Genomic DNA, 24,870 nt, shown 5'->3' on the forward strand with positions numbered 1-24,870 from the left:
AGAAATCTAATTTCTGATTTATTAAAAACTCTTGAACAATGAGACATTCGCTTCAAGTTGTCTGTTGATCCCTGGCCGTGGCAACCCTCTCCCATCAGACAAATAGCACAGGAGACTCTTATGCTAACACTAAACACCTTCTCTTGCTGAAAGCTACCGTTGCACTCTGGATGTAAAGCGGGCCCTGCAATATTGTTTAGTCTGGGCAAACAACCTAAGGATGTCTGATCAACTGTTCTTGATCTATGGTTCAATAAAGGTATGCCTGCTCCTAAGCAGCTGTTGGGTAGATGGTTTATTTAATGCAATATTTTGTGAAACTAACAAACTTTCCAGGTAAACCTAGAGCTTGCTCAATAAGAGTAAAATCTTCCATTGTAGTTCTCCCCAAGTAAGTCCCATTAGGTTTGCATGGAGTCGAGTAATACACTGCAACTTCCTACTGCCTTGATTCAGATGCCTAGGTGGGTTAAGCATCCCCTAAGTAACTGGTTTGGTTAATTTTCCTTCTATTTATGTCTCTTTATCTTTCATCCTCTTTCTTGCTGATTCCTCTCCCACTCCTTTGTCTGTGATAGGGTTGCTATTTTATTCAATGCTTATGACCATTTACGAAGATGTCTTGATAACGGAAAAGCCACTTATTTGTAAGCTCATAAATCCATCATTGGCATCTTTGTTAATTTCCTGAAGGAACCTTGCCTCATTGAGAGGGTGCTGGAAAGAGTTAGATGAAGGCCATCATTGTTTCTATGCATTATATACAGGATAACCTTAATTGTTGATGAATTTGACGAAGATACCAAGAGTAAAATTGTCAAGTTGCAAACGACTAGCCATGCATAAATATTTACTTTCCACCTCCATTCTACATAAATAGACAGCACAACATTGCTTAATCGCTAAAAGTCAATTATCACCAGCCACTGTCTAGTGGTGTCTGCAAATTCTGCACCACAAGTATTCCCATGATTGAGGAACTAGGACTTCAAGTAACATTTTGTTTTCCTTACATCCATCTGGATGTTTGAACAAGCATATTTTTGAACTAGCATATTTTTTAATTGTCAGTAGGGAACAGTCATCCTTATATGCCGACTGCTCGTTTGATTTTCTTTTGCAGTACTGTTTCATGATTTATTTTTTCTATTTTAAGCAGGTTGTGGATTTGGTTATGTCTGTTTTAGTAAACTGAGCTGCCAATAGCCTCCTTTGTCCTTGTTAAATGGTAGCATTTGTGTGTGCTCATGTTATTGCTTTCTGTTAACTAAACACTGATGAAGGCAATGTGTGGTACTGTTTACTAAACTCTGCTTCTGTTATCTTTTAGACACTATTTATGATGAAGATGAGGTGCTTCTTGCCCTTGCTGAGCAGTTAGGGACTTTCACCACTCTGGTTGGCGGGCCGGATTATGTCCACTGTTTACTGGTAGGTTTCAAAAGTTTGGAGTACACTTAGTTGATGAAATTGCCAATTCTGGAACCCCAATCCCCACCTTGTAATATGCCGCAGGACACTGGTATGTGTGATTTTGCCATTGCAGGATCTACATTGTTATTTATTGAATATTGAATTCCTTCATGGATAATCAGGCTCTTGGAACACTTTTTTCATAATGAAAACCTATTGTGTGTTTGTATAAACATTCAGGATGTCTGTGGCTGATCATACCTGGTCTGAGAGGCACACATTTAGCATTACAAGTTTGCAAGTCACCATGTAACAACAATGTATTGTCTGTAATAGTTGATTTTCTGTCCAGATCATGGTTTCACAAATCTTGTTTTGTTAAATCGAAGTCTTAATGATGCATTCCCTAGTGGTGTCAACTGTAAGGGTGTTGAAGAATGAAGCTGACACAAAGGTGGCATGTTTTTGGTTATACACAAACAAGGGCCGTCCTGGGAGGGTCTCTCTACCGGCCTAGATCCCGGGTTAGAGTCTCAACCAGAGTCTTTAGCTCACCATCCTTTCTTTTTTTTAAATGTATCTTTGGTTTATTAAAAACCTTTCATAAAATCATTTATCATTCATCAACCTCAGAATAATTAATCAATCTGAAAAACAAATCAGTTTTGTTGCAAAACACTTTAAAAGTTGCTAAATAGGCAACATACAATCCCTTACATCATCAATTCATGTTGTCATAGGCATCTACTCTTATATTTAAAAACATTTATAGCACTAAAATGTCCCCCAAAAATGTTATCACAGGGAATATCATTGAATAATTTTCCTCAGTTAGATACAATTTCCACCACTCATACACACAATGTTCTTCTATACTGCTTATCAACTTCGTTCATGTATTTGTCTCGTTGATGCAAGCCTATTACAGTCTATCAGATGTTTTATTGATTCCATTTTTCCACTCGCCTTACAAAATCTGCAAGAGGAGGTCATTTTTATCATTCAATTTCCTCACACTGACTAATTCCATGGTGGGCAGGATGTTCAGTCTTAACCGCATGAACAAATCACGATATTTGGATCTGAGAAAGTTTGAGGGTATCTTGGGAGTTGGTTTAAGCCTCTTAATTCATGTTCCAACCTCAGTGGTAATTTATAGGATGACCTTTTATCTTGTGCATCAATCCAGTGTTGCCTCTTGTCTTAATTTTACAAGGGTTTCATTATTAAGACTTCCTCAGATAGCTCAAAATCATTTAACCATCCACAGCATATGCTTTTCCAAGTATCCACCAACCAATTTTTTGTATGATTTCCCTTATTTTTTAGGATTTCGAAAGGGAGCTGGGTCTCGGTCTCTATAGAACTGCGGTAAACACTTCATGATCTCCATTTAATCCTGGCCTTAAGTGACTGAAGTCCCAATTCGTATCCTATTAGGGAAATTGGGAGTGATATTGGTAGATGTAAAGCCTTTTTCCAAAAGTAACCCTTCGTCACATCTCAGAATCCTTCTAGGATGTTCAGGATTGTTTCTGCACCAAAGATCTTAATAGGGGCTGCTTTTTTATTAGAAAAGGAAATAATTAGGATCAGTGTAAATATCTGAAATTTGTTGTGAATCAGCATGGCCTGGGAAGTTTAACAAATACATTTCGATCTAATTGCTTCAGCCCAGGTTTTCTGAATTAACCTACAGTTGATTAAAACACCTAGAAATACCATTCTTTCACAGAACAGACATTTCCACTACATATCAGTCATTGTCCTGCCCAAAGGAAGTCCAGCGCCGAAATGCCAGGCAATTCTCTTCTGATCAAGAGTACCAACAGCAACCCCAGACACGTGGTACTCTTGTTCAGAAGAGAATTGTCTGACATTACGGTGCTGGACTGCCCTAGGGCAGGGCAAAGACTGATATGTAGTGGACATTTCTCTTCTGTGAAAGGGATGGTGAGCTAAAGAATCTGGTTGAGACTCAAATCCGGGATATAGGCCGGTTAAGATAGATTCTCAGAACCCCCCCTTACTTATGGTTTTGGTTATAAACATGTATTTCTCATATTGAAAAGACCCCCACTTTCCCTATCTTCTAAGGGTGTTGCCTGCCTCAAATATAATACTAATGTGTTTGTCAGAATGTCCGTCAAATAAATCTCCATCGTCCTGTGTCACAACTTAATTCTATCCCTCACACTACAACTAAGAGATAAACAAACAGAAAGTTTCTTCTTCTGTAGAATGGCTCCCTTCTCTTGCATCTTGAACATTGTCCACAGAATGTTCTCTTGCAACTGAAATGCCAGGGGGATGACTCCCTTCCCTTGGCTTACGGGTTTCACCCAGTCTTTAAACAATTTCACATCCAGGAGAATGGCTACCTTCTCCTGGTGTGGAATCATAGTTTACAATAATACGAGGGGAAATGTCTCCCTTCCCCTGGTGTCTCCAGTACAACTCTCAGCACTGGACCAAGAACATACCTCCCATCTCCTGGGATTACTTGGTACAGTTCACTACAAAGCCGGGGGGAATGACTCCCTTCCCCTGGTGTCTTTGTCACAACTCTTAGTGTGGTACCAGGAGAATTACTCCATTCTCCTGATATTGCTTGTTACAGTTATTTCTCACTGTTTGGGTCCCAGACCCTTTTCTGGTGGCCAGTTGTTTCCTCTTTACCACTATGCCAAAGAAGATTTCCTCTGATGCTTGCTTTCTCTTTGTTGGGGTCCCGGACCCTTCTGTGGATGTCAGTGAGTTTTGTCTCTCCACTGTGACGAGGAAGACTTCCTCTTATTCCCAGGTTATTCTCTTCAAGGTCTCAGACCCTTCTCTCCTCATACCCATTAACGTCTTCACTATGAAAAGCCACCTTGGCCTCTGTTTCTCGTGTATTTACCCTTCTCTCTTCCGGGGCTCCAATATGTTACCGGGACTTCCTGGGACCGGGGTACACTTCTCCAGCTGGGTGGGCTTCTCTCCTCTGCACTTGTGGCTTTGCAGCATCTTCCTGACTTCGTGATTCGGCCCGCCTCTACTTGGCAGGCAGAGAACTTCTTTGGTGTTGTCTTGCCCCTCTCCACTCCCCCCGAGTCGCCGGCCTGCATTTAAATCTCCTGTACTGGAGAAGTCGGACGCCGGCTTCTTTCCCCAACAGGATTGGATACCACTCTACCTGCCACCGCTGTGCTTCTTATTGCTGTGTTCGGCTTAGCGGCCGGGCGTGACACATCTGATAGTCCTTTGTTCCTTTTTGTACATTGTTTCCAGTTCCTCCCATGCGGATTGTACAAGTTCTTCTTTTTTGTTACTGACTTAATCCTCATGCTTCCTTGAGGCCACCTTGTACAAGTGTTATCCAGTCAATGATCTTTGTCTCCTGTGCTCTTTCTCGTCCTAGTACTTTTGGTTTTCGGTCCTATTGTACAATAATACATGGGTTTGCTTTCAGTGTAGTGACTCTGGACATTAGGGAGGGCTAGGGAATGTCGGGGAGTAACAACATTCAATGGGCTGTACCCCAGGTGATTGTCCTTATACCCAGAGGTGGAGTCCCTCTCCATGAGGTCCTCACGCATTAAACCACCCCTAGGAGAACTATTGGGCAGCAGCCACACCTCCCTAGCCTCATTGGAATGGGCTTCCCCTTGGGGAGAAGTGACTACACCTTGTCGATTGTCATACAACTTTTTATATTTTCTTTTAAGGTCTGGTTTTGCCCTGTTGTATTTAACGATTTTGTTTTTGTGTTTGTTTGACATATTGTAAAAATAACACAGAGGCCAGAAAATGGCAGCAAGCCTTTGAGGCTCCGGGCCCCGCACCAGCACATTTGTAACTTGTGGCCGCATTTACCTGTGAAGGTGCTAGATTTCCCCTGATCCGATGTGCTGAAGACCTCGGGGGAGCACTGGTGAAGAATTGGGCGTCGGCGTGCTTTATAAGACCGACTTCAAAGCAGTGGATGTAGTGGTGACGAGAGGGCGGCTGACATGGCTTGGTTAGCTGTGATCGTCTGGATGAGCTGCAGGAGTGCTCTCCCACCATGGGCTAAAGTGGCAGTGCTGCAGTAATCATCTTGCAGAGTTTGTGCGAGAAAGACAGCGCTCTGCTGTCAATGCTGGGAGTTACATCTCCAGCAGGGCAAGTCAGCACCAAAGTCGTGGCACCTCTCAGAGGACTGCCTGCAGCAACCGTGTGTGCCAGAGCAACGATTGAGGTGAGGCCCTCCTCAGTGTTTCTTACTACACAGGGGACTCCCAACTGAAATCCCAGTGGCAATCTTGGAAAGGAGTGGGTTTTATGAGGAATACCCTAAGCCCATATGCAAAGAAGCCAATTAAGGACAACCTAGCGAGCGCCATTGAATCTATTGAAGCACATTGGTGCCATTGAAGCACATGGTATTGGACTAAGTCGAGGCAAAGTGTGGGCAGGAGGAGGCAAGCAAACTGCTCAACACCCGCAGGCTAGCTGACATACAAAGCACTTGACAGGGTATTTGTCCTCTAATACTGTTGGGGAGAATTCTCTGTAAAGGCTAATTTCCCAAACCTAGTCAGTCCCCCAGCAGCTTTGCTGGATTTTTGGGGTTTATTTCTTTCTCCTGCTAAGAGTGAGACTCTTAGACATGATTTGAGGTGTTCCTTTGTCTTTCCATGTGTTTTATGGGCTATGGGGTCTTTTACTACATAGGGTTTCATGTGTTTTTGATGTGGGTTACACAGCACCCTCCGTGCCGTAACCCAGGGGTGTCGTAGCGACCCCCAAACATAGACTCCAAACCCTGGGACTGACTGCTGTCTCCCAGGGCATGTAAAGTCACCATTGGCTTTACTAGTCCCAAATTATGAACAGAAACCAGTACAAACCATCATATTGTGGACGTACTGGTCGGGGCAATTCGATTGCCCCAGGGTCTGTTGTTCGAGGGGGCACGTCTCCGTCCCCCCTGATCGAGTTTTGGCTGGTGGTAGTGGATACTACTTTTTATATTCGACCGCAAATGTATCTCTATGGGATTTTCCCATTGTTCGAGGCTACCAACTTTAATTATTTAATTCCTATAGCCTCGAACATACCGCCGGTTTATTTATTTAATATTAATTCACCGGTTGGTATTTTTTGCCAGAACTCGATTCTAAAATGGTATTTGTGTTCTCTTCTGTGACTGTAACCCAAGTCGAGCCCTTTGTTCCACTTTTTGGCAGGCTTCTCCAGAGAAGCCTCCAAAAGTGGTGCCACTCTGTCTGGGTACCAGACAGAGTGGCACCACTTCCTCTGGACGAAACACCGACTTGCACCCGCTGCCAGGAACAACTGCCCCCGCTGGAGCATCCTTCCCACTTAAGGTACTGTGTCCCGCCTGGCTTCCCTTGTGACAGATCGTTCGGGGTGACAGTAAAGCCTCAACTTTCTAACCTGGGATGGCCTGGGACAACCTAGCTAACTTTTCCTGATTTTAATTTCATTCTTTGTGTGCAAACTATCTACAAGACTCTTTGGGCATAACCCCACTGTGTGATCCTGGACACATTTCGCTTGCTCTCTCTAAGAGTGGGCCTGGCATTTGAACTTCCTTGCTCTCCAGTAGACTTTGCCTAACCTGCCTCCCTGTGGTTCTTTGAAAAGTATTGAAATTTGTGTGCTTCATAACTCTGCCTTTTTCCCTCCCTTTTTAATAACTTATTAGAGTACCATCTTATGCTAAGCGCTCACCTCTGTCTGAAAATAAGTGGTGTTTCTCATTAAGACTTGCCTAATAAGCTATTAGGGTTGTGTATATATATATATATATATATATATATATATATATATATATATATATATATATATATATATAAATAGTGACTGTGTGTTGAATTTACTTACCTCTTGTGTGCTAGTGTAATTTACAAGTCTGTCTTTAAATAAATAATTATATACTTTTACACCAAAGCTCTGGTCAGTGTTTGCTTGTGCTACTGTATCTCTGTACGTATTGTGTATACTCTATATACTGCCTAACTCTTCTTGAGGGAAGTCTGACTGCTCAGCCACAGCTACCAAGTGAATCTGTGTGGTACAGACTGCTACCAAGTGGGTTTACTGCCAAACATCTGTAGTCTTAAATCTTTTGCAGTGGTCCCTAAGGGAACTGCACAGGTTTCTGCCTAACAAATACCCCAGTTCTCATCTCCCAGTGCGGCTGTTCCACCATGACGTAATAAAAACCCTCTCAATTAAATGTAAGGTGGGGGGGACGCGGCAGAGTCCTCGCTTACAGAGGCTTCTCCACAGAAAGGATCTAATTCGGGCCTTGGGTACGCAGATGGGTGGTGTTGCGCTGATCCTGGGTGAGCCGGCTAATATCTAGCTAATGATGGGGGCGGTGGACAAGCAGACACTGGAGATGCAATCCCCACATATTACTATTATATCATATACCCCCCCTCGCATCTATATGTGGCGTCAGGGGGAACATTTCGGCTGTCACAATTATGAGGGCGGCATTTTGGGCCATTACCAAATTAAATCACTACAGACGGAGATGGGGCACTTCGCTGGACGCTTGCAGGAGATGGAGGACCGGATTTCCATGCTGGCAGCTTATATGGAGGTTCGGGAACATCTGCAGGGGGAGGGTGTGTGCGCTCGAGGCAAATGTCAATGAGTTTGAGGACAGGAACCGCAGAAATAACCAAACTATTTGGCATTCCCGAAGGCGTGGAGGGGCAGGAAACTATAAAGTGGATGGAACAGTGGCTGCCCTCCTTCCTCAACATTACCTTTTTCACCAGCATTGGAGATTCAAAGGGCTCAATGTGTGAGGACCCAAAGTCCGGAACGGCCACAAAGCCCATCATTGCATGCTTCCTTTGCCACTCTCAGGTGCTGTAGATCCTTGATAAAGCAAAACAAGCAAGGGGAAAACTGGCTGCAGAATCAATCAATCTCCATTGTGCAAGAATACCCCAGACAGAAGATGGAGAAACTGATGCAGTTCTTAGACTTCCGGCCCGAGTTGAGAAGACGTGAACTGAAATTTGGGCTATACCCTCCGGCGAGGATGCAGGTCTCCATTGTGACAGTGCTTACAAAATTCCTAGACAATCCTATGGACTTGGGAGAGTTATCTCACAGCGACTTAAGGCGATCATGAGGGATCGGACAGGTGGTCAGCTACTCCCCTAGCTTCACAGGACCGCCTAGAGTCGGCAGTCGCAGATGGATAAGATGCCGGAGGGATGTAGCTCCTCTCCCGTTTGAAATACCAAAAAGACCTGCCTTACAGACCCAGATCTGGGTCTGTAGATGCTACCCCTGGGGAGTGAGGAGGGAGGGGGGTAGGAATGGGATAAGTCCTGCTCTCCACTGAAATCCAAGATGCTGCCCTCTGAGACCACCTGAAATCGGTTGCTATCTCCTAGGTTTGGAGGGGTTCCCAGTGCTGAGGTTGGTGGTTGTTACAATTTGATCTGTTTGGTGTTATGCCACATGGTTAAATTAGTCTATCTGGAGCGGGGGGGGGGTTGCATGCCCCGCTATTAGCCCATGTCGCTGCCTGGTGGCAGTGGTTTGGTAAGGGATATTCTGCTCTATTAACTCAGTGCCTTCCCTGGGTTCCTAGGTAAAGGGTCTCATGTAGAGGAGTGTGATAAGGTGGCTGAATCAGTGGAAGGGGTTGGCTGAGTTGACTCAGGTTCTTATTAGTTTTACTTTCTGTTGCTCCGATTTCCACTTTTCTGCTCAGATACTCAGTGGATACTCTTGGGGTGGGATGGGCAGCAGGCTATTCTAGGAATGATGGCTGGTGGGGGGGGTGGTTTAGAGGTCCGGAGCATCATCTGGCAAGTAGCAAGACCTCCCGGGGGAGGGGCACGTGGGGGCACAGCTCATTGGATCATTGGATTAGGCCTATAACATGCAGGATTGCTCGTGGGGTATGGTGAGGCTCGTTTAGTGGAATTGTTAGAAACCAAAAGGTGTCTCACCCACTAGTTCCCGGGATCTGTCATCCAGGTGGCCAGGACACGCCATCATTTTTTTTTTTTGATCCGGTTCTTGGAGGTGGACCAGTGCGGGAAGATAACCTGGGTGAGGAGTCTTGTGGGAGTGGTGCACCGGATGGTGAAATGCGGTATCCCCTTCCCTATAACACCTTTACCCCATGCTACCAAATAGGATATTTAGAAACTCTAATCACCCTTTTATAACACAAACACTTTCTCAAGGATAGCCTGCTATGAGAAAACAGACTGACAACCGAGCAGTATGTTGTAATCTGGCTTAGAAAGCAGCTGTGTGTGTGTGATGTCATGAGCTGGTGGAATGTGAGTGTTGAAGGTTCTACTGGTGACCGTTGGAGACAGAGAGAGAAAGAGAGCTGAGAAGTATGGGTGTGGGGGTGAGCCCGGTGTTTCCCTAATAATGTCGTGTCATCTGTGTCCCCTAGCATCCCCGTGTTACTGATGGAGTACAGGACAAGGAAAATAAAGCTCCATAAACTTACCTTTGATATCCGGACATCCACTTTGTTACACTGGCGATGAGGATGGGATGGTAGGTGTATTGCTTTGCAATCTGCGCTGCTGGGGGGGTGCAGCACTTCAGGAACACCGCCCCCGAGGGTCCCCCACACCCAGACGGGCCTGTATCCAGTTGGTCCGTAGTATGAAGTACCTTGCTCCAGTGAGGCCCGCGCCAGGAACGCCTCACTCGCCAGGAGGGGCAGCATTTGGCATTCTGCCAGTTGTAGGGTCGCGGCCCTCTCCTGTGACAAGGGGAACCCTGGTGGCAGTTGTACCTTTGTGGTTGTCTGGCGTTCCCCTGTTCCCTGTGATTTGAGCGTTGTAACGTTTTGCTGCACAGGGTGCCGACCGTCAAAGCATCCCGTGCCATTTGTCTTTTCTGACTTCAGGATGTGCCTAGCGCTGCAGCATTGGAGTAATGCGGTGCAGTCGGATGAGCGGCAGAGGAGAGAGTCCACCTGTGTGCGGTTGTGCATGGGAGCTGACGGTCGTGGTGGTGCCACATTTTGGGAGTGTGAGCACTTTCATTGGTGAGGCTCAGTGTGCCCTGTCTCTTTGCACACATTTTATTTTGCGCAGTCATGAAAGGGGGCTGTCTCCGGCGGCATCTCTGATAGAGGTCTTCTCTGCTGGCGTTGGAGTCCAAACTCGGCATCTTCTGGAAGGGAGGTCCGCACTGCTGGCTGAGTTATATGTCCGTGATTTCATGGTGTTGCTGCCTGTTCGCTCTTCTTGACCCATTGCAGCGTGTGTTGGAGGAAGGGGGTAGTCCTACGGGCACGCCCCCTTCCTCCAACACACACCTCGGTTGTTGCCGAGTTGACATGCTGATGCAAACTGGTGAGGTCACAGCTCGGGTGGGCGCTCCCGGTGGGTCACGTGAGTAGTGATCTCTGTTCTTCCTGCATCGGGCCGTTGGGGTTGTCATGGGAGTTCTGACGCACGCGGTGCTGGATGTAAATAGGAAGCCAGCAAGAATCCGGAGGGTACGCATTTGACTACTTGTCTGAGTTGTGAGCGTAGTTGACGAGGAGATAGGACTTTCCTAGGAGTGGATAGTCATAACCCGTAAGAACGTGCCGGGCAACTAAGTGTTGATGTAAGAGAATCCTGGTCAGGTTAGTGTATCGGGCCGTGTGAGTGAGTATGGGTGCATATTCGCCCATTTGTCTTAGAGGTACCAAGCGCCCTTAAGTCCCGGGGGGTGTCTTGTGTTAGGTTTTGAGGGCCGTTGTTTGTCCCCTGTGGTGTCCATTGTTGTGGCCTTTCGTGGGAAAATAGAACCTTGTGTAGAGGGGTTTAGTGTTTTTCCCTTTTTGCAATCCCCAGGTGAGGGTGGGGGGTGTAATGTATCTACATCTGTAAATGACTAGTGCCATTGCTGTGTTTCATCTGAGGAGTGGAACGTCGTTCCAGGGTAACTTTAACCTCATGCAGTGTGGACTGGGTTTTGAACTGAATTATGGTAGTAAATGCATTAGTGTGACCTCCGTCACCTGGAACACTGACTTTCATGCAGCATTGACATTGTTTGTGCCCAGCAGTTCATCCCGGATTGCATCTACGGGTCATATTTCCCATTCTGGGGGACATTATCTAATTTTTCCATGAATGATGCAATGTTATCAGCTTTTTTATGTATTATGCGATGTTATCTGCATTTTATGTTGTTGCATGCTTAGTGTTATCAGTGTACGGAGGGTGAGTGTAGTGTATAAGTGCATGTAAAATGATTTGGTGCCTGGTACTTGTGCCAGGGCTGGTCGCTATGTCGGCGTGTGAGTTGAGAAATTTGACTGTAGGTATTGATTTTCCATAGTGCCCGGTTTTGATACTGGGGTAGGTCGCTGTGTGTATGGTCATGGGTCGGGTTGATTGCCCATGTGTGTGTGTATAGTGCTTTGTGTGCCTGTTGTTCTGTTTATATAGTGCCTGGTCAAGTGCCTGGGTAGGTCACTATGTTTTGTGGTGTATCTCAGGGCAGTGTGCATCTGTGGTTCCATAGTTCCTGGTTTGGCCCCAGGGTAGGTCGCTATTGGTGGTGTTCTCAGGGCAGTTGTTTTGCCTGTGATATGTTTCATAGCGTTGCTTTTATTCCAGTTTGGTCGCTATGCCTGAGATGTATTTGAATTTTCATGTTGTCGGTAGTGCTTGGTCGAAGGGCCGAGGCAGGTCACTATGGGTAAGTGTTTTTAACTGTGTCAGTGTTTTCATAGTACCTGGTTTGTCTTGTGTAGGTTACTATGTTGGATCTAAGGTTGCCAGTTTAGCTCCTGATTCCGAGTTTGGTAAATCGGGTTCTCTTACTGGTGTGTTTAGAATTGATGTAACGTGAGAAAGAGGAAATGGCCAACGGTTTTGTGGTAGTGGAGCAGTATTGTGGGTGTGGTTCTTCTGTGGTACTGCAGTTAGGGTTGTGCTGTGTGGGTCCCATGGTTGCTGTTGGGCATTTGTTCTTTCTCTGTTTAGGGGGCGGTTGATTCATGCTCAGGGGGGCAGCTCTGAAACTCTGGGGTGGCAGACCGGAGCGGAAGGTGTTAAGTGCGTAGGAGGGTAAGTTTGGTTAGGTAGTTGTGTTACTGTTACCTAACAATAGTATGGCTAGAGGTGACAGCCCTAGGTTCTGAGGGGGCAGCGCAGGACAGGCGTAAGTGCTTTGTTTATTGTTTTTAGGCCTCGAGTGTTAGAACCGAGGGATCTGGTGAGTTGGGTTGTGGGTTGTGGCATGTTGTTGTATTGGAGTTCGTGTGCCGTTGGCATTTTCTACGTGGTCCGGTTTGCCCTGTGAATGGTTTCCTTTTGTGTGGTTCCTATTAGTTGAAGTTGCCAGGGGTTCTGGACATAGGCGGCCGCTGTGTGCGGAATTTCTGGTACCGTGTTGTGGTTGGATGATTAGGGTTTGGTGCTGGCCGCGTTACCTTATTCATTCTCTTGTGTTTCCCTAGGGAGGGAGAGGTGTTGTAATCTGGCTTAGAGAGCAGCTGTGTGTGTGTGTGTGATGACATGAGCTTGTGGAATGTGAGTGTTGAAGGTTCGACCGTTCGAGACAGAGAGAGAAAGAGAGCTGAGAAGTATGGGTGTGGGGGTGAGCCCGGTGTTTCCCTAATAATGTTGTGTCATCTGTGTCCCCTACCATCCCCGTGTTACTGATGGAGTACAGGACAAGGACAATAAAGCTCCATAAACTTACCTTTGGTATCCGGGCATCCACTTTGTTGCACAGTATTCCTGACGTGTCCCAATACAATGGTCAGGCGAGGTCAGGCAATTACTAACAATCACACACACCTGACTTCCATTAAGCTTCCCCACACAGATAAAAGGTGGGGCACGAGAGCACACTCTAAGCGAGGCAAAGCACACGAGGCAACAGCAGTTTCGAGATGGCAGCTGAACAAGAGAGGAAAGATGGCAAAACAAAAGGGATCGCAAGGAGGGGAGTCCCCTTGACCTTTTCGACAAGGAACTGTTACTTTCCAGAGAACTCGAGAAAAGACTGCATAAGACCAGGAAACAAGGCTGAAGAATCATGCATTCTGTTTCCGAGATACCCGGGGACCATCCCGTGTCAAAAATCAAGGCGGGTAGAATCACTAGCCGCTGTGGTACCGTACTTGGCTCCAAGAAGAAAGCATTGTCAGTGAAATCAACACAGCCGGTGAGTTGGGGAGACAGATACAAGACCGGTCTGTGTTGTAGCAAAGGTTGCAAGCATTATCTTTGTATGGCGAGCGCTGGAACAAGCATTTTTAAAACGTGTGTGATAGAGACGCAAGTAAAGTTGAACTGTTGATGAGTGACTGAACTTTAAAAGCAAGATACAATACCTTGGACAGATTGGTCCGGCACCACGTGGGTGCTCACTTGAAGGTCTCTGTAAAGGTATCGAGCTGAGAAGTGGTGAAAGTGAGAAAAAGGTTCTATCGAGAAGAGAAAGAATAATTGTCAATCGAAGTTGTCCTGCGACGGGTCAAGGAAAATCCTGCACACAGTCGAAAGTGTTCGATTTTTGAAGCAGAGAATGTTTGTAAAAGTAGACAAATTTGATAAGAACCCGGCGGAGGGAGACCAATCAAAGGTTTTGCGTTAAAGTGGGTCTGAGCCCGGCGTAGGGAGATCAGGCGGGTAGGGGGAGACAGTGAATCACCTGAGAAGTTGCATATGTGAAATCCTAAGAAGAAAGGAATTTTAATGTTTGTCGAGTTGCATCTGGCCCTCTGAAATAAGAGACTTTGAATGGCGAAGAGACTTTGGCACAGAAGGCCCTGATGTTGAACTTTTGAACTGCATCCTCGTGCTAAAGAAGCCAAAGAGTGTGCTAAGCTCCATTGGGCCGCCCTGTCCCGTGCTGAAAACGTGGGGAAGGGAACCCAACGACTTGAATATCTTGACATATCATTTCTTGAACACTTTTTTCTTTTGCATAACATTGTTTCCCACACTGTTTGTATTTAGAAGTAAGGATTGGCAATAGGTTTATTAGTATAGGCCCTTTCATTTTGACAGACTCAACTAGTACTGCGTTATTATCATTTGATGGTCGTAGCTTGCTCCCATCTTTAGATTTAGGATTAGATGGGCGTTTTTAAAACCCAATTGTAGTTCAATAATTACCCTTGAACTGTGATCACTTGTGTCTGTCTTACTGTTTGATACCATGCCTTCCTTGCATAATATGAACCGACTTTGTTCACCTATTTAAAGGCAAAATGTGCTGAGTGAAATGAGGAGGCTGGGTACTCAGCCTTCTTACAAGAAACTCAACTTTCAAATGCAGGGTGGAACATGCTGAACAAGCAGTGGTTCAGGAAGGTGATTGCAGTTTAGGCTGTGGGGCATAAAGGTGGGGTGGCAGTTTTAATACACAAACTGTACGTTTCAGGTGGAGGAGTTACTCGTGGACACAACATGGGTGGTGGCTGACAACTAGAGAATAGCTGGATGACTCCCTGCTATCCATAGTGAATGCATATGGTTAGCATCAGCAGGACAGTGGGTTTTGGGAATCTCTCAGCTTGGAACTGCAACGGTTAAAAGGGGATTAATTGCTATTGGGTGGGGACTGTAACCTGCCACTGGATCTGGTGCTTAGTAGGGAGTCCCATGCTCCGCTAAGGCTAACCAAGATGCATAGAGCATTAGAGAGGATGCTGCTGGACAATCACTTAGTGGGCGTGTGGAGTATGTGTAACTTGGATGCAGCAGAAGTTACCTTTTTCTCCCCTCCCCACAAATCACACTAGAATGGACAACATTTTTGTGTGTAAGGGCTTGATGGCACAGGTACAGCGTGCTGACATATCCCCAGTCCTTATCTCGATCACGCTGCAGTGATCGAGATGAGGTAGAGCGTGAGTGGGTGGGGACGCGGCGGAAAAGTAATAGTTGGAGGCTTAATGTGGACCTTCTGGCAAGTCCAGACCTATCCAATCGGTCGAAACCTTTACAGAGGACTTTTCTCAGCATACTGTGGCACATGGTCTCTCAGTGGGGCTAGTCTAGGACGCTTATAAAGCCTCACTTCAAGGTCATATTATTGGTTTCATGGCAAGGTGGAATAAAATGGCAAATAAGAGGCTATGGGCTATAAAGCGTGGGGAGGTAGAGTACCTACATTCACAGAGCCAGGGTAGGTTGATGGCCCTGATACAGGATAAATCTGAGTACAATATGCAGTGCTCCAACAAGGCATCATGTCCTTGCTGCTTTTGGGCGGGATCTCACAAGGGAGGAGGTGGAATTGGCCATATCCAAATTGAAGGTGGGGGGGGGCCCAGTCCGGATGGACTGCCGGTTGACCTTTTCTGCACATTAGTGAGGCTGCTCGCACCTAGACAGATGGAGCTTTATCGAGTCTATATTAACAAGGAACACCCCACGGCACGTTTTATGAAGCCATGATTCACGTCATATGGCTGGGGACGGAGCCCACATTAGTGAAAAACCCCTGGCCAATAGCCTTAATTAATTCTGAGGTGAAGATCTTCACCAAGGTTTTGGCCTGGAGACCCTACCCAGTATTACCGACGCTGATCCATAAAGACCAGTCCGGGTTTGTGAAAGGGAGGCAATCGGTGGTGAACACTTGCCAGTTATGCACCATATTAGATTTGGCAAAATCCTCTGATAAACCCTGGGGGGAAATGATACTAGATGCTGAGAGCGCCTTTGACAGAGTGGGGTGGCCTTTCTTAATCCAAGCCTTGACGTGGCATGGTATAGACACTCGCTTTATTGACTTAGTCGGTACTCTTTATCAGCACCCCAGATTGGCGGTTTATGTGAACGGTTTGTTGTCGCCGTTCTTCCCTTTTAAATGCGGAACGAATCAGGGATGCTCGTTATCTCCATTATTGTTTGTGCTCTCATTGGAGGAGGCCCTGTTGCAGCCCATTCGGGCTAGGGAAGATATTTGAGGGGTTTGGGTCCAGGGGGTGGAGGTGAAGGCAACAGCGTATGCAGCCGATATTTTGGCATTAGTGGAGGACCTGCAAACGTTGTTTCCCCCCCTTTTTGCAGGAGATCGGGCTGTATTCGGAAGTGTATGGGCACAAACTAAATGCAGAGAAGACTGAAATGATGCCATTGGATACTGGCTGCCTCCAATTTCATTGTGCAGAAGTCGAGTTTGTGTGGAGCCCTGGAGGGATTAAATATCTGGCAATCCATTTCCACAGGGAGATGGGGAGCACAGTGGAAGTGGACATGGATGAGGTTTTGTCCAAGGTAGCAGCCCTCTTGTCGAAATGGTCCCCTCTTCGCATATCATGGTGGGGTAAGGTGGAAACAGTCAAGATGTTGATTGCCTCTGTGATTTTGTATGCCCTCTTGAGGTTGCCGATATTGTGGCCGTCAGATTGTTTTTAAGGCCCTTAATAGACTGGTCTGCAAACTTCTATGGGGGACAGCGAGACCTATAATTGCAATGCATCGGTTGACTTTTCATCCAGTGCAAGGGGAGGTGAAGTTCCCACAGTTTCAGAGGTATAATTGCGCGTTCACTGTAAAATAGGACTGCAATGGTTCTCAGATGTGTCTCATTGGAATGTGCCTCGCTGGCTCGAGCTTGAGGCAGCCCTGGTGGCACCATACGGGGCTAAGGAGATTCTGTGGCTCGAGGAGAAGAAAGGACTGTGGAGTTACTCAGTCATCAATGCGACTAGGGCGACACTGAGGGCATGTTTGGAGGGTACATGGCCAGGTAGGGGGACGGCTGGGCGACAGCCGCTTTGGTACAATGAGGATATTCAGGTAGGAGGGAAATCGGTGTACTGGCCGGAGTGGCATGCTGTGGGTCTCTTGTATACTAACCAGATATGGGTGGAAGAGGACACAGTCACATTCCAATTTTTGAGAGACGAGTTCGGGCTGGCGGCAAGGAGTTTCTGCATTGGGGGATGGCGGTGTGGAGAGTGGAATGTCCCCGATGGGAGTAGCGGGACTGTGGGGTTATCCAATTGCGCGGCCTCCGTGTACAGTGCTCTGGCTTCACGGCAAGCTATATTTGGACAAAAATTGGGCACCTAGCTAGATCGACGTTGCTGACACACAGACCCATTTTATGATTTACAACAGAGCCTTGTTTACTCCTTCGAAGCTGGGTGGTGTTCATAAGGGGGTGCAGAGCAGGTTATGTTGGTCTTGTAGGGAGGTAGTGGGCCCAATAAAGCACATGTTATTTGATTGTAAGTTCACTTGTGTACAGGTGCGTTATAAATGCCACATCATATCATAACATCAGATCTAGATTTTGGGGATTGGTGTGGCCACAAATCCTGAGGATGTGTAATATACACCTGCTGGTTTCCCTAGCGTCAATACTGTGTGGCAGCCCTCACCCAAGGTGCCTGGGAAATGGAACGCAAGGGGCCCTGCTGGACTTGTTAATCGCTATCGCCCTCAAACACATCACGGCCAACTGTAAGGCCCTACACTCTTTGTCCAAAAAGAGATGGTGGAACTTTGTAGTGCATACACCCTCGATAGATCCCTACCTGTTACACAAGGACTGAGAGGAGGAGGAAGAGGAGGAGGAAGAGGAGGAGGAAGAGGAGGAGGAGGAGGAGGAGGAGGAGGAGGAGGAGGAGGAGGAGGAAGAAGAGGAGGAATGTGCCTTCTTGGAAGACTTTATGGGGTTGGCAGGTCAGTGCCTCTGACTATCTCCTTATCCAGGAAGTGGGGACGAAGGGGTGATGGTTAATTGTGGGTGGTAACCGTGCTTAACCCCTGATAACCGGGGAAAGCTCTGTAGTGCTGGGAACCGCCACATGGGAGGACTGTGCGTGCCTATGAACCTGGATTAAATGAATAGTCTGTCAAGGCAGGAGCTGGGCAGGTGTGAAGATTCTCATGCCTAGGCTGGTCCGACTGGAATGGATTTTGTTTCATGCTTTATGGACTTGATGTATCCAGGAGCCTTTGTGTGCTGTGGTACGGCAAGAGGCATATAGAGGGACTATACACCAATGCTAATGCTACTGTAAGCCACCCAGGGGATTGTTCAATATGCTATGAAGTATCTGTCCTTGGTCTCTTTTTTTCTCTCTCTCTATTTTATTTTCTTCTTCTCTCTTGTCCTCCTGCCCCCCTTTTTCTGTCCTCTGCTCTCCTTCTCCCTCTCCCTCTATCTGCTCTCTTTCCTGCTTGGCTTTCTGGCATCTGATCTTAATTTCTTTCTCTGATTCGTCTTTTCTCTTCCTCCATCTGTCGTTACAGGCAGAGGCGTTGCCTTGGTGCATAGTGATAAGTTTGCCGGGTAATGGGGGGGGACTGGTTACTTTAGTAATTAATTGGTTAATAAAGTCATTATTTCACGCATTGATTGTTAGTAGTCAGGGTGTTAACCACCTTTTAGATAGCGATTTTAGATTGGGATTTTCTGTGATTTTCTATGAACGTGCTTTGTGAATAATGTGTTTGTATGAATCTGTATGAATTGGGAACTCTTCTGAATAAATAAAATAACATGAACAATGATGATCTATATAATTAATATTTTTAACGAGGTCCCAGTTCCATTGCCCTGGGACCGCCACATTGTGAGCTCCTTGGTCCCCATTTGGGTCCTCCAGTAAGCAGAGCCAGAAATGCCACTTTTTTAAATCATATTGCAGAGTTTGCAGATCTACCTGAATTGTGGATTAGTAGACTTGTTTGGGTTTGTGGACCCACTAAAAAAGTATTTGAACATGTAGGAGTAATGCAAATACAAAAAACACACAAGAACCCAAGATACAACCTCAACCACCCCAGGTACACTAAAATGGTCACTAGCCTCTGCATGACCTTGGGCCCACTTCCTGACAGACCACATGACCCAATATAAATAACAGCCCATCCCTACAGCCCATGCGCTACCACTATGTCGTCCAAGCAACATTCAAGGGGAGGGTGAACTACCCTTCAAAAGGCAGTCCGCTCGGGGATAGCTGCAAGGAGGAAGACTGCAGATCTTGGCATACCCCAAGAGTGTGGAGTTTTGGAAAGCAGAGAGGTCAAAGTGGAGCTTTTGGTGCCGGTACTGGTGTGTGGGAAGATGAGAACCAAGGGTTGAGAGAATTGGTTTTAGTGAAGAGAGAGTTAAGTTTGTGGAACGTGAAATGTTGGTGAAATAAAAACAGATCATTTTGGGAAGAAAGGTGAGTTGTATTCAAGGGCAGAAACCAAGCAAGACGGACATACTGCTTGTGTGGGTTGGACTGGTGTTAGGGAAACTTCTCCAGAATGGCTAATTTCCCTTACCTAATGAGTCCCTCAGCAGCGTTGCTGGATTTCTAGGATTTATTTTTTTCACCTGGTAAGAGTGTGAGCCTTTTTCCCCACTCTTACATGTGTTTTGCTGTGTGTTTAACATTTTTGTCTTCAGAGACTGTTGAGCCTCACCTACTCCATAGGCATCATCTTTTTACTGTGTTACACAGCACCTTTAGTGCAGTGACACAGGTTTGTCTTTTTCAGGCTACCCATTTTAAACTCCATTTTCTGGGACTGACTACTGTCTCCCAGAACATGTAAAGTTGCCATTGACTTTATTAGTCTTTTTAAATTCACAGACCCAGTACAAACTATCTTTCATAGAGATCTGGAAAGGGTTAATAGTTATCCCTTTTTGTCTGTTTCTCATGGAACATTATTTAATTCCCCTTTCTTTAAGATTTGGCTGGTGGAAGTGGTATCTACCCTATTTTTCCTACCACAGTCTATTTAAATACTGTTTTAGGCTAAGTTAGTAGCCTCGAACTTAAATCCGCTGGACCCCATTTACTTGTACTTGGTTCTGGCTGGGTTTACTCGCCATTTCTTTTTGTAAAGGTCTTTCTTGTGTTTTACTCTGCGTGCCAAACCAGGTTTGGTTCCTTTGTTCGCCGTCCTTTGGCGGGCTTCTGCACAGAAGTCCTCCTTAGGCGCCTGAATGTCTGAGCGGGACAGGATGTGAGGGAGGGGCTTGAGACTCCCTGCACAGGGTCTCCTTGGAGACCCATGTCGCACTCTGTGTGATTGGCTGTGGTGTCTGTCCTGCCGGGACAGCCACCCTGCTGTGTGATTGACAACCAGGCTGTGTGAAGGGGGGGAAAACTGCATGAAAAGCAGGTCTCTGGGACTGAGTAGGCAGAGTCGCCACTGGATCGAGAGAACCGAAGAGAAGCTGACAGAAGAGGACCTCTACCATGACTGAACCTCCTGGTGAAGCCCTGCTGCAGGTCAGAATCTCCAAACTTCGATGTCAGGGAAGATCTGCAAGGAATCTTCTCCCCTTGAGCTGGTGGGACCAACCAGTTCGCCAAACTGCAAATTAGCCCTCCCTCCTCTGGTCGAATTTGCTGTGCACAGCTACAGTGAACGGGATAGCCAGGAGGACTGGACCCCGCTTGGGTTTTAAGGAGAGCACCTTTTATTTGTTGCTTTGCTCTGCTGCTGGTTTCTTCCCTGGGCAGTTCAGGACCCTACAGTCTTCCTACTTCGTGTCAGTCCGACAGTCGCTTCAGGAACCGTGAGCCTGCAGGATCTGCTAGGAACGTCTGCCTCAGCTACAGCCTTCTTCATTTAATGTACTGTTCAAACCCGGTTGTTTGTCCTGTCCGACCGCGGTGAAAGTGTTTGAAATCTTTTGCCAATCCAAGGGCTTGTCCTTTTCTATTCTTTAAAGTAATTTTTCGTCTGACCAACTTCGTTATGAACTCTTGGCAAAGACTTAACCGCGAACTACCCTGAACAGTGTGATCCTCTGCAAAGACTTTGGTCCATTGACTTTGGCCAAGGCCTCTTGATTTGATTTCCTCACTGTAGTTACTTTTTCTAGGTTGCCCCGCTTACTTATTTGTTGGTGCTGCTCAACTTTTGTCTAACCTTGTCTTTCCCTCCCATTTATGTTGCTGGAGTGCCACAGCTGTGTGTAAGATCAAGCCCCTTAGAACCTTTAAAATTAAGATGGCAATGAAGCTCATCCAATGTATTGGGCTCTAAATCAAGTTCATTAACTGTTTGGGATATATAACCCCAAGTTGGGCAAGAAATTGCATATAGAGGCAATGAAAAATTGACTTTGTTATTATAGCGTTCCAAGTGACACACACTTGAGGGGGGGGCAGGGAGGACAAAACACAGTCCTACTAAGGCATGCATATGACATTCGTTTTGTGCAGGTGCAGTAACAAGAAGTGCAGTGCAGGGGAGGGGTGGGGGCTGGTGGTGCCGTTCGGGGGCGGAGGGCTTAGGTGCCCGTGAGAAAAAGCAACTGCCAGGGGAGCCCAGGTAGACAGAGCCATGGGAATGCAGAGAGTGCAGGGGAAGGAAGGTCCACAAGCTAAGTGTGAGGTAAGGGGCTGGGAGGGTTCAAGAGTGCAAGCCCAGACTGGCTAGTGCAAGGGGAGGGGCCCAGAAAAGTAAGGGGAGACCAAGTGCAGGGGAAGACTGGACGAGGGGGGCCTTCTGCCCAGTAAGAATCTGAAGGAACCAGGCGGCCAGTCAAGAGGCAGACAGGGACATTAGCAGGGGAAGGGAGAGGGAAGGAGAAAGAGAAAAGGAAGGTCTTGAGAAGCTTCCGGAATTTAAGGAGATCCGGCTCAAGTCTGAGAGGGGCAGGTAGTTAGAGCTAGAAGACCGAAGGTCTCTAGCTGGAAGGTATTTAGGGAGAGAGAGTTAGATGTAGCAGGGTCCCAGACGCCAGTAAGCCTTGTGGATGATGCAGAGGGTCTTGAACTTGATCCTCGCTGCAACCAGGAGCCAGTGGAGACATTTTAGGGCTGGAGAGATGCAGTCCCTGGGCTCGAGTCCACGGATAAGTCTTGTAGTCCTGTTCTGGATTAGTTGAAGGGAGGCGAAGGGAGGAGTTAGGCAGATTGTTGCTGTAGTCCAGTCTGTAGATGACCAGAGCTCTGGAGACAATTACTTTCTGAGGGATGGCGAGGAAAGGGAGAATGCCTCTGAGGAGGTGAAGCTGAAAGTGGACCTTCTTGGCAAGGTCCGTGATATGAGGAGACAAGGAGAGAGAGGAGTTGAAGAGGATACCAACATTTGTTACCACACAAGAGGGTGTAAGGAATCGACCCATGGAGGGCGATCAGAGTGTGGGAGGGAAAGAGGGAGCAGGGGTCCCAATGAGAAGGATCTCTGTCTTACTGGCATTAAGACAGATAGATAGCATCACACCAATCCTGAATAGCCGACAAGCAGTCAGGAATGAGAGAGGAAGAGGAGGAGGAGGCAGAGGGGTAAGCTTGAAGGAGAGCTGCGTTTCAACCGCTTAACACTGGAAGTTAGGAGAGACGTTTGAGATCAAATAGCCTAGAGGAGCCAGGTAGATGTTGAAAAGCCAAGGCTAGAGGATGGAGCCCCGAGGGACACCACAGGTGGAGAGTGAGACAGAGGAGAGAAAAGGGCTCTGTTGAACCTGGGATGGTTGGACCGAGAGGAAGGAGGTCAGCTAGTCCTCAGCCAGGTCCGTGATGCCAAGGGTATCACAGAGCCGATTTATAAGGGTGGCATGATTGACTGTATCAAAGGCAGAGGAAAGGTCAAGAATGATAACGGAAGGACAGTTGGAATCGAGATTGGAGAGCAAGTCTTTATCAGTGTTTCAGACAGCAATTTCCGTGCCTCTGGTAGCTATGAAGCCAGACAGGTGGTCGGAGACAACCAACAGATTCAGTGTGGTGGATAAGCTGGGAGATGGCCAGTTTCTCTTAGAGTTTGCACAGGAAGGGGGTAATGGAGACAGGGCGGTAGTTAGCTGGAAAGGAAGGGTCAGCAGAAGGCTTTTTGAGGAGAGGGTGCACAAGAGAGGGCTTGAGGTTTGAGGGGAAGGATCCAGTGGCAAAGGATTGATTGCAGGAATCGGCCATGTCTGGAGCAAGGGAGACCATATTGTCTTTGATGGTTCTGGAGGAGCAGGGGAGCACCTGTTTGGAAAAGACTTTCATAGAGCGAACTTGTCTAGAAAACCCATCGCGTGTTATGGTAGAGAAAGAGGAGAGTCGGGGGGGGGGAAGAGCCAGGGGAGGGGGGCGGGCGGCTAAGAGAGGCTTGAGAGCGGGTGAGGGACAAGGGTGTGGAATAGAGGACAAGATGTCCTGAGCTTTAGAAATTAAGTGAGATGCCAGAGAAGTGCAGAGGGCCAGGGAAGGCAAAGGAGAAGTGCAGATTCTGAAAAGTTCTGCCATGTTGGTAGTGGCTGCAGAGATGCAGGCTTGAATATAGACCCTCTTCTTCAAGCAGATTGAGAGTCTGTTTTGCCTCTGGAGCATGCTGCAGGCCAGTTTCAGAGGGTGTGCTCGAAGCCTGGCACTTCCGCTCAGCTGCTCTGCACTTGCGTTTCAGAGCAGCCAGGTTGGAGTCATTCCTGGAGTTGAACTTGAAGGCAGGTTTCATGCAGATCCTCATAACGGAGGCAAATATGTCCAGAGTGTTGGAGATGGAGAGTTGAAGTTTAGGAAGGGCTGTGTCAGATTTAGAGTCAGTGGCCAGGAGTAGGAGGGGGAGTGAAGGTGGCGGCAAAAGCGGCAACTGACACTTGCTTCATATGTCGAATGCAGGGGCTTAGCCGGGGGACCGAGGAGGTCCAGGTGAGAGGGCAGGAGAAAATGATCAGACCAGGAGAGAGGGGGTAATGAGAGGGTTGGAGATGGGGATGTCTGCTGATATGAGCGCATCCAAGGTATGTCCGACCTGAGGGAAGAATGTAGAGGGAAATAGAGTTGCAGAGGTTGCAGAATAACCCGAACGCCGCATCAGGGGAGTCGAGGTGAATATTGAAGTATCAGAGAAGAAGCTTCAAGGAGGAAGCCAGTGAGAAGCGGTGAGGTCAGGCCATTCTAAGAGGAAGTGGGAGACCTGGCCAGGGGGCCTGTAGCTGGTGGCCAGAGTCTAAGAGAGACACCAAGCCTGCAGACAGGGCATTTGAAAGAAGAGCAGGCCTGAGTGGGTATGATAGTAGCAGGGACCCACTAAGGAAAGATCAGGGCCACTCTGCCCCTAGGCCGATTAGGCCTGGACTTAGAGAGGGTCTTGTAACCCTCAATGAGGAGAGTGTCAAAACTTGTGACAGAGCTGGCACTGAACCACATCTCTGTGTGAGCGAGGACATCTAGGTCTTCAAAGAGGTGGCAGTTGTCGGCAGAGTGTTTGACGGCAGAACAAGAGTTAAGGGTAGCTAAGTGGAACAAGTTGCCACTTTTGAATGTCTTCCGAGGAGGGGTACAGGAATGTGGTACACCTGTCTGAGGTGGCAGAAGGAGTAGTGGCAAGAGGGGGGGAAGAAGTTGATGAGAGACGGAAGACGGCTATCAAGAAGGAGAAGGTTGGACTGAGAGCCCTGGAACATGAAATTGTCATTCGGTAGACATTAATTATGACCCTAGAGGACCTCCCAATGGGTGCCACCATTAATGGCAGAGAAAGGGGAGAGCTCAGAGACCATAAGAGGTATCCGAAAGTCTGGAGGAGGAATGAC

The 24,870-nt window shown here is 47.1% G+C and overlaps 1 protein-coding gene across 6 annotated transcripts in view; it reads left to right on the forward strand.

Moving 5' to 3' along the window:
- LOC138528623 (serine/threonine-protein phosphatase 2A 65 kDa regulatory subunit A alpha isoform) overlaps nt 1-24,870 on the forward strand; it is a 1,423,294-nt gene that overhangs the window by 220,843 nt on the left and 1,177,581 nt on the right. For all 6 annotated transcript variants that reach the window (XM_069640443.1, XM_069640434.1, XM_069640450.1 and 3 more), the window contains exon 3: nt 1,331-1,431. In XM_069640443.1, the coding sequence (XP_069496544.1) occupies nt 1,331-1,431 (101 nt within the window). The remainder of the gene's footprint in view (nt 1-1,330; nt 1,432-24,870) is intronic.

This window comes from Ambystoma mexicanum, chromosome 1q (genome assembly GCF_040938575.1).
Source record: "Ambystoma mexicanum isolate Mex_15411 chromosome 1q, UKY_AmexF1_1, whole genome shotgun sequence".
Lineage (NCBI taxonomy): Eukaryota > Metazoa > Chordata > Amphibia > Caudata > Ambystomatidae > Ambystoma > Ambystoma mexicanum.